Genomic DNA, 19,479 nt, shown 5'->3' on the forward strand with positions numbered 1-19,479 from the left:
GGCTAGGAGGTGGGAGCACAAATAGGGCTGAAGCCCTGAATATGCCACCCCAGGTGCATGGCCCCTGTTTCCCTGGGTGCTATGATCCCAGCCACACAACGAGCGCCCCTCAAATATAAATTTTGATTGGTATTTGCATTTTTAGTTTTTAATATCAGAGAAACTATTCAGTATTTGCACATTTGTGTACTATTTATTTCACTTGAGTATGGCCTCAATGTGTCTCCACTGAGTTATAAATGTCTCTAGTTTCTCATCCTTTATGGATAAGTAGTACTCCATTTTATATATATATAAAAAAACACATCTTCTTTTTCAAGTCTCCACTTGTTGGGCAATTGGTTATTCCCCTGTTTTAGCTATTACAAATCATGCTACTATAAACATGGGTGAGCATATATCACTGTGGTATGATTCTTTCAGTTCTTTTTGGAAGATACCCAGCAGAGGAATAGCTGGGTCAAATAGGACTTCTAATCGTAGTTGTTTGAGGTATCTCCATATTGATTTCCACGGTGGTTGCACCAGTCTTCACTCCCACTAACAATGAAGAAGGGTTCCTTTCCCCCCACAACTCCACCAGCATTTGTTATTGGTTGATTTCATGATAGCAGCCATTCTTTCTGGGGTGAGGTGGGATCTCAGTGTTGTTTTCATCTGCATCTCTCGAATGACAAATGATGTGGAACATTTTTTCATATGTTTATTTGCTACTACTCCTTCTACATTTGAGAAATGCCTGTTCATTTCAGATGCCCATTTTTGAGTCAGGTCTTTATATTTGGGGGGTTCTGATATTTTGAGTTCTTTATATATTTTAGATGGTAGACATTTGTCTGAGGAACAGCTGGTAAATTTTGTTCCAACATTGTAGGTTATCTCTTAGCTCTGTTGGATTCTCTTCATGTGCAGAGGGTGTTTTAAAGATGAGATCCCAATTGTTGATTCTATCTGCTAGTTCCCATGTTACTGAGGATTTCTTCATAAAGTCTTTTCCTATGCCAGTGTCTTCAAGAGTTCTGCCTAATGTATCTTCCAGCAAGTTTTGTGCTTCTGTTTTAATATTTAGATCTTTCATCCACTTAGATTTAGTGTATGGTGGAAAATAGTGGTCCAATTTTAATCATTGGCAAGTTGAAATCCAATTTTTTCCAACACCATTTATTAAAGAGGCTAGCTTTCTTCCAGTGAGGGTGTTTGGCTCCTACGTCAAAGGTGAGGTATCTGAATGTGTCTGGAGTTGTTTCTGCATTTTCTTGTCTAGTCCACTGCTCCTCAGATCTGTTTCTTTGCCAGTATCATGCTGTTTTTGTCACAGTGGCTTTGTAGTATAGTTTCAAGTTGGAGATTGTGATACCCCCTGCCATGTCTCTGCTGAGTAGAATTGCTTTTGCTATTTTCAGTTTCTTCTGGTTGCAAATGAGTTTTTGTATTGTTTTCTCTAATAGTGAAATATACAGTTGGGATTTCAATTGTGATTTCATTGAATCTATATAGCAGTTTTTGAAGTATGACCATTTTTGCGATATTAGTTCTTCTTACCCAGGAACAAAGGATGTCTTTCCATTTTTCTTATATCTTCTTTGATCTCTTTCTTCAGAGTATTGTAGTTCTCAATATAGAGGTCTTTTGCTTCCTTCATTAGATTGATTCTTAGATATTTCATATTAGGGGATGCCATTGTGAGATTTTTTTTTCTTGATTTTTCTTTCAGTGAGTCTGTTATTTGTGTGCAAGGAAGCTATTGACTTTTGGTGTTTGCCTTATATCCAGCTACTCTACTGAATCTGTCAATTAAGTCTGGAAGTCTTTTGGTGGAGTTTTTTGGGTATTCTATGTAAAGTATTATATCTCAGCAAATAATGACAGTTTAACTTCTTCCTTTCCTATCTTTTTTTGCTTTTATTTCTTTCTCTTGTCTAATGCTGTGGCTAATGTTTCCAAAACTATATTGAACAGGAATGGTGATGCTGGACGTCCTTGTATTGTTCCTGATTTTAGTGTGAATGTTTATAGCTTTTTGACCATTTAGTATGATGTTGGATGTTGGTTTTTTCATAGATAGCCTAATCAAATTGAGAGAACCACTGTCTATTCCAATTTTTTGCTGTTTTTTTAAAATCACAAATGGCTATTGGATTTTGTTGAATGCTTTTTCTGCATCTTTTGAAATGATCATATGGTTTTGGCCCTTGACTCTATTAATATAGTGTATTACATTTATTAATTTACATATGTTGAAACATCCTTGCATACCTGGGATAAATTTGACTTGGTCAGGTTGTATGATCTTCTTGATTACCTTCCATATTCTGTTGGCCAATATCTTATTGAGGATTTTTGCATCTATGTTCATTAGGAAGATTGGCCTGTAGTTCTCTTTTTTTGTTGGTACTTTCCCTGGTTTTTGAATCAAAGTAACACTTGATTCTGGGAATGAATTTGGAAGTATTGTTTCCCTTTCAATTTCACTGAAAAGTTTCAAAAATAGTGGCAAATATTCTTCTCTAAATGTCTTATGGAATTCACAGTGAAGCCATCAGGACCTAGGCTTTTCTTTGTTGGTCAATTTTTAATTAAGTTTTTAATTTCAGTGATTGTAAATGGGGTATTTAGAATTTTTATATCTTCTTCATTCAACTTTGGTAATTCATACATATCTAATTATCTGTCCATTTCTTCTGTTTTCCATTTTATTAGAGTACAGTTTATCAAAGTAGGTATTGATAATCATCTGGATTTCTGCTGGATCTATTGCAACTTCACCTTTTTCATTCCTAATTGCATGGATTTGACCCTTTTCTTTGCTTTTTTTGATAAGGTTGGCTAAGGGTTTATCCATTTTATTTATTCTTTCAAAAAACCAACTCTGATTCATTGATTTTTTTTGTATCATTCTCTTAGTCTCCATTGCATGGATTTCTGCTCTGATATTTATAATTTCTTCCCTGTATGAGCTTTGGGCTTTTCCTGTTCTTCTTTTTCTAGGAGTTTAAGAGTCAACATTAGGTTTTTTATTTAACTCACTCTGTTTTCCTAGTGTGAGCATACACTGCTATAAATTTCCCACTTAGAACTGCTTTCATTGTGTTCCATTAGTTCCTGTATCTTTTACTGGCATTATCATGAAATTGTAAAAACTAATTTCTTTAGTTTTCTCTGTGACCCATTGGCTGTTCAGAAGTGATATTCAATTTCCATGTATTTGTGAAGTTGTTGCAGTTTCTTAAGCTGTTGATCTCTAATTTAATTCCACTATAGTCTGATAATATACATTCAATTCCTTTGCATTTACTTAAACATATTTTATGAGCTAGTATATGATCTATTTTGGATAATGACTCATGTGCCACTGAAAAGAATGTGTATTCTAATTTTCTGGGGTGGGACACTCTGTAGACAAGTATGAAGTCCACATGTTCAAAACCCTAGTTCAATTCTAGTATTTCATTGTTGATTTTTTGTCTAGATGATCTATCTATTTGTGACAGTGGGGTATTGAGGTCCTACACCATGACTGTATTAGTGCTTATTTGGTTTTTCATATCCCTTGATATGTTTTGTATAGTTAGTATTTGGTGCATATATATTTATGATTGTAATTTCTTCCTCTTGGATTGTTCCCTTTACATGGATGCAGTTAAAAAAACAAAACAAAAAATATTTTATGGTCTGGGGATTTAGCTTAGTGGTTCCACCACCTGCCTTGCAAGTGCAAGGATCCGAGTTCAATCCCAGTACCAAAAAACAAAAAAACAAAAAAACTGAAAACAATACATGGATGTAGTGACCTTCTTTGTCTCTCTTAATTAGTTTTGGTTTGAAATTTACTGTGTCTGCAAATAAGATAGCTAGCCTGGGTTTTTAGGGGGTTCCAGTTGCATGGAGAGCTGTTTTCCTTCCTTTTACTTTCAGTCTATTTGTTTCATTTGAACTAGGTGTGTTTCTTATATATAGCATATTTTTGGATTTTGCCTCTTTATACATTCTTCTAGTTTGTTTCTTTTGATTGATGAATTGTGGCCATTAACATTAATGGTTATAATGGATATGTATTGACTTATCATTGTGTTATTTTCCTGTTGTTGGCAATTTTACATTTTCACCCTCTCCCTTTCATTTCTTGCCTTGCCTAATGAAATATTTTTCAATCACTCTGTTGGACCTCATGGAGTTGTAAACTTCATTGTCTTTTCTAGGATATTTAAAAAAAATTGGAGTGCTGGTTTGATATCAATGAAGTTTCTCAGGGGTTCTTTCTCATGGGAGTATCCTATTTCCCCATCAATTTTGGAAGATAGATTTGTATGATACATCAGTGTAGATTGGAGGTTGTTTTCTTTTAGAGCTTGAAATATCTCTCTCCAGGCTCTCCTTGAATTAAGGGTTTGTGTTGAAAAGTCAGTTTTTGGAGGACTCCTAAGGAATAGATGATGCTGTTCCCATCTGTGGTTAGGAGCACTAAAAATTAGGTGTTACATTTTTAGCAAGTTTGTCCCTGAGTCACTATCCACTAGTGGGGACCTGAAAGGGCATCTAGCCTGTCAGAGCCAGGGATGTGACGTAGTTAGGCTGGATTCATTGGGATTAGGTCATACAAGCCTTAGAAGGGCCTTTTCCTGGGTTAGTTTCACATGGAAACCTGACAGTGTTCACGAGATACTCTGTAACCTCTTTTCAAAGATAATTAGATGTCTGTTGGTAGCCAGTGAGATTTAAAATATAAAAATCTGAGAACAACGGAAAAAAGGAGAAAAATAACACTAAAATTCACGTGGCCATGGACAAGTTTGCTAAAGAATGTTTATAATAAGTGAGAAGGAGAAAAATATTAGGAAGGCAATAATATGAGAGATATGTTTTTGACATGAGAGAGTTTTGTATGATAGAAAGTTTTGTCTTGCTAGAGAGATAAGAGATACTGACAGAACTAGAAAGCTTATGCATGCCAAGGATACACTTGTGGAAGTAGTTTATCAAAAGAAACATGTATAATTGCTTGTTAGACCTTGACCATGCATTGAGAAAGGGAAAGAGGTGCCTCTGAGCACAGAATATTCATTAGCATCCAATTTCTGGGTGTGGCACAGCAAGATACTCACACTGCCAGGGGCTCTGTTACCCGGAGCTCTGGCTCAGTACATGGTGAAGTGACAGCTAAGGATGAAGAGGGACAAGAAGTACTGGAGTCACAGAAAAGACATTTTCTTCCCTAAATGGAAGAAAAGTACCTCTCAGGACTTGTGCTTCCAGCTCTGTGGATCAAACACTTATCAAATACACAAGATCCATTTGATCTAAACAAAATGCCTCACACAGCAGAGCTGATGCTTTTGCTACAGTGGTGATAGCCAGGCCTCTTCGCTAGAAGTTTACTCTCAGGAAGTCAGGGATGGGAAGATCTCTGGTGGCACAACAGCCTGCACAGCTACACATGACATCTAGAGAAGGGCAAGAGTCTCCCCAGGGCACGCCTCACCTCCTGGTTCCTCAGAGTGTAGATGAGGGGGTTCAGGGCAGGGCTCAGGGCTGAGTACAGCACTCCAGACAATTTGCTTCTCTCTGGGCTGTAACTGGAGGCAGGGCTGATGTAGGCACAAAACACAGATGAGTAGAACACTGAGACGACAAGAAGGTGAGAGGAGCAGGTGGAGAAGGCCTTCCGCCTCCCTTCAGCTGAGCGCATGCGCAAGATGCTGGAGATGATGCAGCCATAGGACAGCAGGGTGAGCAGGAAGTTAAGGCATCCATAGAAGGCATCAGCCAGGAGCGTCATGATACTGTTCACTCTTGTGGGGCTGCAAGACAGCAGCAGAAGAGGGGGGATCTCACAGAAAAAGTGGATGATGACCCTGGGGCCACAGAATGACAACCGTGTCATCAGACTAGTGTTGATAGAAGCATTCAGGGCACAGATGCCCCACACACCCATGGCCAGGGCTCCACATAGGTGAGGGCTCATCCTGGAACTGTAGTGTAGAGGAAAGCAGATGGCCATGTAGCGGTCATAGGCCATGACTGTGAGCAGCAGCAGCTCAGAAGATGCAGACCAGCTGAGGAAGAAAAGCTGGGCCATGCATCCCTGGAAGGAGATGGTGTTTTCTGCAGATGTTAGGCCAACCAGCACCTTGGGCAGCACAGAGGAGGTGCAGATAATGTCCATGCTGGCCAGATTGCACAGAAAGAAGTACATGGGGCTATGGAGGCCACTGGTGAAGCTGATCAAAGCAATGATCACAACATTACCTGTGAGTGCAACAGTGTAGAGGGACAGGAAAGAGACAAGCAGGAGCAGTCGCAGTCCAGGGTGCTCTGAGAATCCCTCCAGCACAAACTCGGTCACCAGTGTTTGGTTGGGGCTTGCCATCAGGATAGAGCAGTTCCAGTTCCCACTCTTGCTTGCAGGTCCCTAAGAAGAGAACACAGGTCATTCAATTTTAGACTCAGGTTTTCATGGGTATTCATTTCAAAACTCATGAAAACAGCACTGAGATTCCACCTCACCCCACAAAGAATGGCTGCTATCAAGAAATCACACAATAACAAATGTTGGCGGGGTTGTGGGGAGAAAGGAACCCTTCTCCATTGTTGGTGGGAGTGCAGACTAGTGCAACCACTATGGAAATCAATATGGAGATACCTCAAAGAGCTTGGACTGGAGGTTCCATTTGATCCAGCCATCCCTCTGCTGGGTATCTTTCCAAGAGAACTAAAAGAATCATATCACAGAGAAGTATGTGCACCCATGTTTATAGCAGCACAGTTTCTAATAGCTAGATCTTGGAAACAGCCTATTTGCCCATCCGTTGGAAACTGGATAAAGAAATTATGGTTTTTCTATAAAATGGAATATTACTCAGCCATAAAGAATGAGAAAATAGATTCGTTCATAGGAAAATGGATACATATTGAAGATATACTCCTAAGTGAAATAAATAAGTCACACATGTGTAAATACCAAATAGTTTCCCTGGTGTGAATAATCTGCAACAATGCATAAGATTCTAATAAGATTACTGACATTTAGAAATGGGAAGAAAGGAGCTAAAGGTGTAGGGAAGGTGGGATGGGTAGGGGAAGAGTAAAAAGGGAAAAGAAAAAAATGTGAGAGAATGAAAAGATGAAAATAAAGTGTTTGTAGATGGGGAGGGGAGGAGGGGGTGAAGGGAGGGCAGAGGTAAGGGGAAAAAATGAGAATCAAGACTTGTCATGTAGAGGTACATGATCCCAACAATGAATGTAACTGTACTGTATCCCTAAAATGTACCAATAAACTCAATTAAAGCTGAAAAAAACTCCTTCTTGTGTAGATACATCATGTAAAGGTTCAAATTCCCAATGATGAATGTTATCATATTTTATACCTAAAATGAATCAATAAACTTAATTAAAAATACTTGACATATTTTAATACACTTTATAATACATGACTGTATGCCTTTTTAAAAATTCATAATTGGTAAGAAGTAAATGAGTGAAGAGATTTATCTTATTAATAACAGAATCACAGGCATAACATTAAGCATGTATATATTAATAAAAGTAAATATAAAAGAAAAACCAAAAACACAAAAAACCAAACTTTCTATTGAAAGAAAGGAAAGGAGTGAACATACTTTTTTCTTGGAAGCCTATTTTCCCATAAGGTCTACCTAGCACCCTCCTGGAAGCCATATGGTCTTCATTTACTTTTCATTTTCCATCCTCAAGAGGTATCCTGAAATTTGTGTTGTGAGGAGCACTTATAACTTTCTTACTCATCTACAAATATATGCCAAGTGCAGCATCTTTCGTTCAAGAGCTGTCTTGTCTTTGTTTCCCCATTACCTGGCATTGCTTCATTCTACAAAGGTGCCATGGAGACATGTCTGTGCCCCTCGTCTATACACCAGCTGCTGCCTGTGGCATTGTTATGCACTGGTAGACACTCTGATATGCTTCTTGTAACTTCCCTTGAAGCCTGGGTTCCTGGCTCATCAGTCACTGCTCCTTTTGCAGTGATGGCTCTGCTTCAGGTTTTGCTCCCCTCAATCTATGTGATTCCCACAGAAGACCTTTCCATATTTCTAACACTTGCTCACTGTGATATCACTACTTTCACTGTTGACGCTGCCCTCAACATGAGTTTTCTGATGTGTATCACCCCAGAGGGCCACCCTCTGAACCACAGGCCTCTGAACCCAAGTACTTCCGTAGCTTTTGTGCCTTGACAAACTACAGACATTTCCACCTCAAAACTCCCACAGTGGAACTCATTGCCTTTCACTAAATCTGTTTCTTATGTGGTTTTAATGGTGATAGAGGACAGCTCACTCACTTAGTCCTTTTAGCATCCAATATGTTGAGAGGACACATGGTCCATTGGATCAGGGTTCCACCTCTCTTGAGCACTGTCTTATACTTAGCTTCTGGCCATAGTAGATTTCTAGAAAATATCAGTATATTACAAATTAGATTTGATAAAGCATAACAAAAATTGAGAAAATCCTGCAAAATTATCTTTCAAAATTGATGAGGAAATAAGATACTTCCATGACAAAGAAAAATTTCATGAATACCAAACCATCACTCAAAACACTTCTAATCTATATCCTGGAAAAGGAAAATGAAGACCACAACTCCATAAGAGGCAACAGAGAAAATATACCAGGCTAGGCAAGAAAATAAGGGGGGGAGAACCAATAACAGGAAAATACCATGATAGCGAAAAGCCAATACATAACAGCTATGACCATCAATGTTAATGGCCTCAATGCACCAATCAAAAGAAACAGGCTGGCAGAATGGATTCAGAAGCAAAATCCAACAATATGCTGTATGCAAGAAACCTATTTAATCTACAAAGAAATTCATGGACTGAGAGTAAAAGGATGGAAAACAGTTCTCCATGTGTCAGGAGCCTGGATAAAAGCAGGGGTAGCTATGTTATTTGCAGACAGAGTAGATTTCAAACCAAAACTAATTAAAAGAGACAAGGAAGGTCACTACAATACAAGAGGAAGAAATGACAATCATAAATTTATATGCACTGGATACTAATGCACCTAACTGTACACAACAAATATTAATGGATATGAAAACTGAAATAAGCACTAGTGCAATTGGAATGGGGGACCTAAATACCCCACTGACACAAACAGACAGAACATTTGGACAAAAAGTCAACAATGAAATAACAGAACTGAACTTGGTCTTAGAACAAATGGATTTAGTAGATGTCTACAGAGTGTTCCACCCCCAGAAAATCATAATATACATTCTTTGCAGGTGCACACAGGTTATTCTCCAAAATAGACCACGTGCTACCTCATAGGACATGCTTATGTAAATGTAAAGGAATTGAAGTTATCCCTTGTATTTTAATAGATCATAGTGCAATTAAACTGGAGATCAATAGCTTAAGAAACTTCAAGAACTTCACAAACACATAGAAATTAAATAACACCCAGTGGCACAACCATTGAGTCACAGAGGAAATGAAAGAAGAAATTAGACAGTTTCTACAGATAAATGATAATGTTAATACAACATACAGGAATCTATGGGACACAATGAAAGCAGTCTTATGAGGGAAATTCATAGCAGTAAATGTCCATACTAGGAGAACAGAGTGAGCTCAAATTAAGCACCTAATGCTTAACCTTAAACTCCTAGAAAAAGAAGAGCAAGACAAACCAAAAGCTCACACAAGGGAGGAGATTGTAAAGATCAGAGCAGAAATTAATGCAATGGAAATTACAAGAATGATACAAAAAATATCAATGAATTGAAGTTGGTTTTTTGAAAGAATGAAGTTAATAAAACCTCAGCAAACCTTATCAAAAAAAGGAAAGAAAAGACTCAAATTCATGCTATTAGAAATGAAAAAGAAGTCACAACAGGATCATCAATACCTACTTTGAAAACCTATACTCTAATAAAATGGAGAATATTCATAAGTATTTTCTTAAGTGTGGATTTAGCACTTGTATATCTTTTTTTTTCTTTCTTTCTTTTTATTGAGGTTATTGGTACAATCTAGGTATACAATTACATTCATCATTGGAATTCTGTACCTTTACATAATAGGTCTTGATTCTCATTTTTCCCCTTGTCCCTGCCCTCCCTTCACCCCCTCCTCCCCTCCCCATTTACAAGCACTTTATTTCCATTTTTTCAGTTTCTCATATTTTTTTCCTCTCCCTTCTTACCTTTCCCCCACCCTTCCCACTTTCCTTACACCTTTAGCCCTTTACTTCCTATTTCACATTATTAATTGTCTCATTAGGATCCTGTGTACTATTATAGTTTTTCCCACCAAAGAAACTATTCAGTATTTCAGTTTAAAAAATCTCTGTATGAACATTAAAAATAAGGAATCCTACAATAAAACTAAAAAGGAAAGTAAAAGAGAAAAGGCAATGATGTAACATCAAAATAATCCTTAATTCTGGAGATGAAAATGGTCCCTGAACATATTTAAATTGCTTCTTGCTCTTATAGTCTTATCTTATTCTTTTTTTCATTATTTAGAGAATACTTTATTAGTTTCTGTAATCAAACCCATGTAGATATGACCTTACATATTTAGTACAATGTGTTACCCCTGTACACATGGAAAAAAGATAAAAATTTAAAAAATAACATTTCTAGACCAATATGGTTGTCCATTTCTGTACAATGCCAAGTCAACACAGTAAATTGGGATGACTTTTTCCAAAGTTGGCAGCACCATTAAAGTTTCCCAAAATTCAATTTATATATATATGTGTGTGTATATATAAAAGACTAATAATAGTATGTTATGCATCAATAGCAGCAACAGCTTTTCCAGATTCTGCAGTCATCTGAACGTAATTACAGACATTCAGACATTCCATTAAAAAAAAACAAAAAAACAAAGAAAAGAATAATATCCAGACAATGGCAAATTTCTATTGCTGTTGTGGTACCTGGCACCATTTTTTCTATTAGCCTCTTAATCATCATCTGGAAAGAGAACATTCTAGAGTAATATCATTAAATATAGCTCTGATAAAGCACAGTCCCTACTATGTATCATGAAGCAGGTACTAGATATTTTACATTCATAGAGGTATGATACAGTGCTGTCTTACATCAATAATACTGGATTCAGTTCTGGTTTGAAATTTACTTTGTCTGCAAATAAGATTGCTACCCCTGTTTTTTTCTGGGCTCCTGTCACATGGAGAATTGTTTTCTATCTTTTCACTTTCAGTCTATGGGCTTCTTTTTGCACTAGGTGTGTTTCTTGTATACAACATATTATTGGATTTTGCTTCTTATTCCATTTTGCTAGTCTATTTCTCTTGATTGGTGAGTTGAGGCCATTGACATTGCTGGTTATAACTGATATGTACTGACTTATTATTGACATGTCATTGGCCTTTTGTTGACTCTTTTTACTTTTTCACCTTCTCCTTTTAATTTCTTGCCTTGCCTATTTGATTTGCTCTGTTGGGCCTCATGGTGTTGTTGCCTTCATTGTCTTTTTCTAGGATCTTGTTTAGAATTGCTTGTAGCGTTGGTTTGGTATTCATGTAGTTTCTCAGGTGTTCTTTGTCATGGAGGTGTCTTAATTCCCCCTCCATTTTGAAAGAGAGTTTTGCAGGATACATCAGTCTAGGTTGGAGGTTGCTCTCTTTTAGTACTTGAAATATCTCATTCCAGGCTCTCCTTGCCCCAAGGGTTTGTGTTGAAAAGTCTGCTGTGATTCTGATGGGCTTTCCTTTGTATGTGATTTGTTTCTTTTCTCTTACTGCTTGTAGTATTTTGTTCTTCTGTTGGGTTTCTGGGATCTTCATTATTATATGTCTAGGTGTAGGTTTTTGTTTGATTGTAGCTAGTTGGTGTCCTATATGCCTCAGTCATCTGAATGTCAAATTCTTCCCCTCTGTTTGGGAAGTTTTCTGTCATTAATTCTGCAAACAGCTTTTTTAAGTCATTTGTATTTTTTCCTGCTACTTCATGTATTCCTATCAGTCTTATGTTATTCTTCTTTGCAACATCTAGGAGTTGTTGGATCAATTTCTCATGATCTCTTACTGTTTTTAAAAGACCTCTCTTTTCATGGTCACTGACTGCAACCTTATCTTCTATATCTGAGAGCCTATCTTCACATTCTTTTATTCTGTTTCATACACTTTCAATAGAGTGTTTAATCTCCTGGATATCTGTTTGAATCTATTTTATGGATTCCATTACTTTCCTATGTTGGGCATTTATTTTTTCCATTTCTTTCTTATGCTGGGCCTTCATGGCTTCTATCATGGTCCTGAGCTCATCTATTTTTCTGTCAGTTTCTGCTCTAGAGTCTCGAATCACGACTTCTATTTTGCTCTTTCCAGGTTCAATCTCCAGGATGGCAAAAAGAGTATTTTTATTGTAGGGAGGAAAGGAGAGTAGAATGTTTGGTTATTATTTTCTTTCTTTATTGTTTGTTTTATTTTTATCTTTATAGTCATGCCAGTTTGCTATCATTTCAAAACAACTTATTACAATCAAAATATATTTTAGTAACTTTCATAGAAACCACAAAGCAAAAACTATATTAAATAAATGGAAAATAATAGACAAGGAATCAAAGCACACTGCTACAGAAAAACAGTTAACCACAATGGAATACTACAAGAAAGGGAGGAAACAAAAAAGGACGTAAAGCAAAATTACAAAATACTTGCAGTGAAAATCTTGCCTATCAGTAATAAAATTAAATTTAAGTAGATTATATCATCCAATTAAAAGATATAAAATGACTGAGTTCATTTAAGAAAAAAATAATTTGTAACTATATAAAAATTTTTAAAAAGTCACTTAACTTTTAAGGGAACACAGACTAAAAGTGAATGGATGCCATAAGATACTCCGTGTACATGGAATCTGAAAGAGAGCAGGAGCATCCATGCTTATGTTAATAAATAGATTTTAAATTCATACGTAAAAAAGACAAATAAGGGCATTATATAATATTAAGAGGTCAAATCAGCATGATGAGGGCATGGATTTTTCATCCTACCATATCCTCATCTCACTTGAGTCAAGGGTGAGCATGTCATGCTCTTTGCCCCCACTGCCACTGTTTCTGAGGAAGTGTTCATTGCATTCCACACCCTTGGTGACACCCCTACTTTTTCTGGAGTGTCATCCAGTGATATCCCCATCCTCATTACTGACCAAACCACTAGAGTTCTCCACCTTCCAAATGACTCTGTGCCAGAAAAAGGGTTCTTCTGTCCTGGTGCTACATGCACAATCACAAGCTATTGAATAAAAATGAAGAGGTAACAGGAGCAAACTAACTGGAACCATGGTCACTGTAGCTTATGAAGCCAGCACCCTGAGCATACTTACAGAAGTAAGACACTTACTACAAAAGTCATCTCATAAAGGTAATAGATGCAACTGACCCATCAGATGTGCAAATCTTGAGTATGGATAAACCAGGTGACATTATACCTCCAAAGTAACAGTTACTGTAGTGATAAATCATAAAGAAAAGGATATTGATGAAATACCAGATAAAGAATTCAAAAGAATAATTATGAGGAAATGGAGAAAATCAAGATGATACAGAAAGATAATTTAATGCAGTCAGGAAAATAATTTATGAAATGAATGAGAAATGTGATAAAGAGAGATCAAAAAAATATTCAGTGGCCAAGTATGTAGCTCAGCCCTACAGCAACTGTCTGACAAGTTCAATTGCTTTTACCCCCAAAATTAAAAGATTCAAACAGCTTGGAAATAAATAAGTATACAGATTCAATGCAATGCCAATTAAAATTCTAACACTACTTCACAGAACTAGAAAGAAGAATCCAAAAATTCATGTGGAACCATAAGAGACCTAGAATAGCAAAAGCCCTCCTAGGCAACAGACACATGGCAGTGGGTATAACAATTCCCAATTTTAAACTATACTATAAAGCCACTGTGACAAAAAACAGTATGGTACTGGCCAAGAAACAGGCCTCAGGATCAGTGGAAGAGACTGGAAGACACAAAAACAAATCCAGATCCACTAAGCTATGTCAACTTTGACAAAGGAGCTGACCATCCTCAGTGGAGGAAAGATAGCCTCTTTAATAAAACTGGATCTCAACCTTCCAGAGATTAAAACTAGACCCTTATCTTTCAGCATGCACTAAATTAAATTCCAAGTGGATTAAAGATCTAAATATTAAAACAGAAACACTAAATTTTCTGGGAGATAAGTTAGGCAGAACTCTTGAAGACTTTGGAATAGGAAAAGATTTTAGGAACAAATCCTCAGTAGCATGGGAACTAGCAGAAAGAATCAACAACTGGATCTCATCTTATTAAAAAGCTTCTGCACTGCAAAAGAAACCATCAACAGAACTAAGAGACAACCTACAATGTGGGAAAAGAATTTTACCAGCTGATTCTCAGACAAAGGACTCTTATGTAGAACATATAAAGAACTCAAAACAATCAACCCCCCCAATATAAAGACCCAATTCAGAAATGAGCATCTGAAATGAACAGACATTTCTCAGATAAAGAAGTAAAAGCAGAAAGTAAATATATGAAAAAATGTTCCACATCACTGGTCATTCGAGAGATGCAGATGAAAACAACACTGAGATTCCACCTCACCCCACAAAGAATGGCTGCTATCAAGAAATCAAACAATAACAAATGTTGGTGGAGTTGTGGGGAGAAAGGAACCCCTCTCCATTTTTGGTGGGAGTGCAGACTGGTGCAACCACTATGGAAATCAATATGGAGACACCTCAAAGAACTGGGGCTAGAGCTTCCATTTGACCCAGCCATCTCTCTGCTGGGTATCTTTCCAAAAGAATTAAAAGAATCATATCACAGAGAAGTATATGCGCACCCATGTTTATAGTGGCACAGTTGGTAATAGCTAAAACTTGGAAACAGCACATTTGCCCATCTGTTGGAAACTAGATAAAGAAGATGTGGTTTTTCTATAAAATGGAATATTATTCAGCTATAAAGAATGAGAAATTAGAGTCATTCATAGGAAAATGGATACATATTGAGGATATACTCTTAAGTGAAATAAATAACACATGTGTAAGCACCAAATAGTCTCTCTGGTGTGAAAAACTATAATAGTACACAAGATCCTAATGGGATAATTAAAAATGTGAAATAGGAAGAAAAGTGCTAAAGGTGTAGGGAAGGTTGGAAGGGTAGGGGAAAGGGAGCAATGGAAAAGAAAAAAATATGAGAAAACGAAAAAAGGGAAATAAAGTGTAAATGGGGAGGGGAAGAGGGGGTGAAGGGAGGTCAGGGACAAGGGGAAAAATGAGAACCAAGACCTGTCATGTGAAGGTACAAGACCCCAATAATGAATGTAACTGTATTGTATACCTAGATTGTAGCAATGAACTCAATAAAAAGAAAAAAAAATACAGTTGAAAGACTCAACAAAATACTAGGTAAAGCAAAATAAAGAATATCTGAACCTGAAAATAGGACTTTTGAAATGTGTAATTCAGAGAAAAAAAAAGAATAAAGATCCAAGTTCCTTCAGGGAAGATGATTTTCTGCCTTCAGAGATTCGAAGGAAGCAGTCGGGGAAGTGGCAGGTTCTGGTTGTTGGGGGTGCCTCTCAACACTGCCCAGCTTAAAGCAAAAGTTCCATTGTTTTCCACATTGTCCATTACCACCACTGCCACTGTAATGAGTGCATGTCGTGGGAAAAGGAGTCCTGTTTTGCTGCATCTTCTGTCCTGGAGTTTGGTGTCAGTAAATGAATACCCTGACCACAAATATGAGGCTCCCCGTGACTTGTAGCAGTGCACCCATCCCAGAGGCATGCTTTAGTCTGGGGTTCCAGAGCTTTCTTTCAAAAAGACTTGAAATACAGCTGCAAAGAAGAGAAAAACAAGTGTTCATGTGTCTCTGTCAAGAGTCCATGTTCCAGCTTTGTGAGGTCTCAGATTGTCTGCCTGGCTGAAGTGCCTCTTGTACCCTGGCTTGCAACTTACTTGGCTTCTTTTCTCTAAATTTTTTCAAAATTCCCAGAAGACAGACATTCATTCGAGTTTGTTGGGGATTTCAGGATGTTCTTGGAGTCCTCTCTTTCAGGACCTGAGCATCATGTATAAAGAAGCCCCATTCCTCTTGGTATTGGTCACCCAGGCCCTGAGTAGCTGATTGTCTGATTTGTGCCCTGATGAAGAGAAAACCTTACCAAGCTAATTGGGTACTTCCTGCTAGCTTGATTATGTTATGTTGCCTTCTACACCATCTGGAACTGAGAAATGCCCAACATGTTTTTCTTGGGCTTTAGGATGTAATTTCCAGGTTTCCCTGATGATTGACTGTCTCCTTAAAACCCAGGGCAGAAAAGGCTATTTTCTTCAGTATTGATGAAATTAGCTTTTTAGGCTTTGGGCATGCAGCTTATTGGATCTTTTACTTGAATATTTTGGACTCAAACAATTGTAGTTTGTCCTGATAATGTTGGAGTAGACCAGGGAAAAGGGTTTTGGGGGTATGAATCTGAAAAGTCCTGTTACATAAAAAAAAAATCTGGAACACTTGTAAGTGAAGAAAATTTCATACTGTAGAAGTCCTAGAAGACTAAAAGAAGTTAAAAATCATAGAAGAGTCACTCATTAAATTAATAGGTGAAAAAATCTCCAATCTTGGAAAAGATATGGACATTCAGGTAGAGGAGATATTTAAGGTCCCAAATAGACATGAGCAGAATACGTTCTCATCATGGCATATTCTAGTTAGTCTTCAAAAGCTCAAAACAAAAAGAGAATCTGAAAGGCAACAATGGAAAAATGCCCTGTCACATATAAGGAAACTAATATAAACTAGGAGAAAAACCGCCAAATGAGAATAGTACACTCGGCAAAGGTATGCTTCAAAAATAAAAAAGGCAAGCCAAAACTAAGGGAATTCATCACCACCATACCTGAAATTATGCCTAAGGGAGGTCTACTTCCAGAAGCAAAGGAAAGATAACTATCATCGAGAAAACACTTGAAAGTATAAAATCTGCTGAAACAGCAGATGCACAAAAGAGAGCCAGAATTTATCAATGTAATAAACCTCAAAGATGAACAAAAGGAAGGGAAGAAAATAACAAAAGATACTCAAAACAATAGGAAAAATTTTATGCTGACAGAATCATATCTTAGAAACAATAATCCAGAATGTAAACAGACTACATTTTCTATAGAAAATTATAAAATACTCCACCAAAGAACTAAATAAAACTGACAAATGAATTCAGTAAAGCTGCAGAATAGAAAACTAACATGCTATAAGGTAGGTAGCATTGCTATATACCAATGAAATGTTTTTTGGAAAACAAATCAAACACAGTGCTATTCACAGTAGCTACAAAATGTATATCTAGGATTAAATTTATTTATTTATTTATTTATTTATTTAGGCACCGGGGATCAAACTCAGGTCCTTGCACTTGCAAGGGAGGCGGTGGCACCACTTAGCTAAATAACGGGCCCTATTTTTTTTTTTTAGGATTAAATTTAATCAAGGCAATAGTGCTACCAACTTTGGAAAAAGTCATCCCAATTTACTGTGTTGACTTAGCATTGTACAGAAATGGACAACCATATTGGTCTAGAAATGTTAATTTTTTTTATTTTTTATGTTTTTTTTTTAACCTGTGTACAGGGGTAACACATCATACTAAATATGTAAGGTCATATCTACGTGGGTTTGATTACAGAAACTAATAAAGTATTCTCTAAATAATGAAAAAAGAATAAGATAAGACTATAAGAGAGAGAAGAGATTTAAATGTGTTCAGGGACCATCTTCATCTCCAGAATTAAGGATTATTTTGATGTTACATCATTGCCTTTTCTCTTTTACTTTCCTTTTTAGTTTTATTTTAGGATTCCTTATTTTTAATGTTCATACAGAGATTTCTTTAACTGCAATACTGAATAGTTTCTTTGGTGTGAAAAATGATAATAGTACACAGGATCCTAATGAGATAATTAATAATGTGAAATAGGAAGTAAAGGGCTAAAAGTGTAAGGAAAGTGGGAAGGGTGGGGTAGAGGTAATAAGGGAGAGGAAAAAAATATGAGAAACTGAAAAAATGGAAATAAAGTGTTTGTAAATGGAGAGGGGAGGAGGGGGTGAAGGGAGGGCAGGGACAGGGAGATAAATGAGAATCAAGACCTATTATGTAAAGGTACAGAATCCCAATGATGAATGTAATTGTATTGTATACCTAGATTGTACCAATAACCTCAATAAAAAGAAAAAAAATAAAATTACAAAACATTACTGAAAAATTTAAAGAAATAGAATGACCTCCCATATTCATAGGATTGGAAGAGTTAATGTTAAAATACCCACATGTCCATACTATCTTAAGTGATTTGCAGATTTGATGCAATGGCATTTTTCCACAAAAATAGAATAATAATCCAAAAATGCATACAGAAGTAGAAAAGACCCTGAATAACGAAGCAATCCTGAATAAGACAGCAACCATTATTCATCACAATACCAGATTTCAAGTATAGTGCTATATATAGTAATGAGAATGGCCTAGTATCACCATAAAAATGCATGACAGAGATTCCCAAAATGAATGCACACATACATAACTCACTGACTTTTGACAAAACCACCACAAACATATATTAAAGAGAGGACAGCCCCTCCAATAAATGGTGCTGGAAAAACTGGATATACATATACAAAAAAAGAAAAGAACAGAAACTTCAGTTTTATCACATCCTATACAAAAATCAGCTAAAGTCAATCAAGTATCTAAATGTAAGGCCTAAAATATGAAACTAGAAGAAGAATGCATAGAAGAAATATTTGAAGACATTGATATAGTGCAAGACAACCAAACCATAAATAGACAAATGAGCTTATACTATGGAGGTATATATAGGAAATAGAGCAGTCAACAAAGAAATATCCTACTAGATATTGTTATTATGATAGCAAAGATGTACTAATAAATATAAAAAAGACAACCTGAAAAATGGGATAAAATATTTTGGAACTATTCATCTAATATGGGATTAATATCCAGACTATATAAGGAAATTAAAGAATTCAATAAAAAATAATTTCAATTTAAAAGTGGGCAAATAATCCAATACCTATTTCAAAAACACATACATATAAAGATTGCCAACAAATATTTGAAAAATGCTTAATAGTTTTAGTCACCAGGGAAAGGCAAATCAAAACCACAATAAAACATTATCTCACCATGGGTAGAATGGCTACTATGAAAATATAAAAAAAGTAAATGCTAGTATAGATTCAGAGAAATGAGAACTCATAAAGTATCAGTGGCAGTGTAAATTAGGATAACTATTATGGAAAACAGTATGGAGGTTCCTTATTACACTATTAAATGGATCTACTTGTTAAATACTGCATACAAATGTAAATATTGTATTGTTTGCCTTGTGTGAGAAATTCAAAGGGTAAAGAAGGAACAAAATGGAGGATAGATATTGGGAA

The 19,479-nt window shown here is 36.4% G+C and overlaps 1 protein-coding gene across 1 annotated transcript; it reads right to left on the reverse strand.

The window, feature by feature from the left end:
* Positions 1-5,428: 5,428 nt before the first annotated feature.
* Positions 5,429-6,370, reverse strand: LOC104872340 (olfactory receptor 13A1). The gene has a single exon (XM_010638555.2). It carries the CDS (start codon positions 6,365-6,367, stop codon positions 5,429-5,431), a length of 939 nt encoding a protein of 312 aa, XP_010636857.1. The 5' UTR covers positions 6,368-6,370.
* Positions 6,371-19,479: the final 13,109 nt, after the last annotated feature.

The sequence above is a fragment of the Fukomys damarensis genome, unplaced genomic scaffold (genome assembly GCF_012274545.1).
Source record: "Fukomys damarensis isolate Sample0158 unplaced genomic scaffold, DMR_v1.0_HiC HiC_scaffold_8, whole genome shotgun sequence".
NCBI lineage: Eukaryota > Metazoa > Chordata > Mammalia > Rodentia > Bathyergidae > Fukomys > Fukomys damarensis.

Bases quoted from the DNA above. Each gene is read 5' to 3' on its own strand.
- LOC104872340 (XM_010638555.2), bottom strand. From the start codon at position 6,367: ATGGCAAGCCCCAACCAAACACTGGTGACCGAGTTTGTGCTGGAGGGA.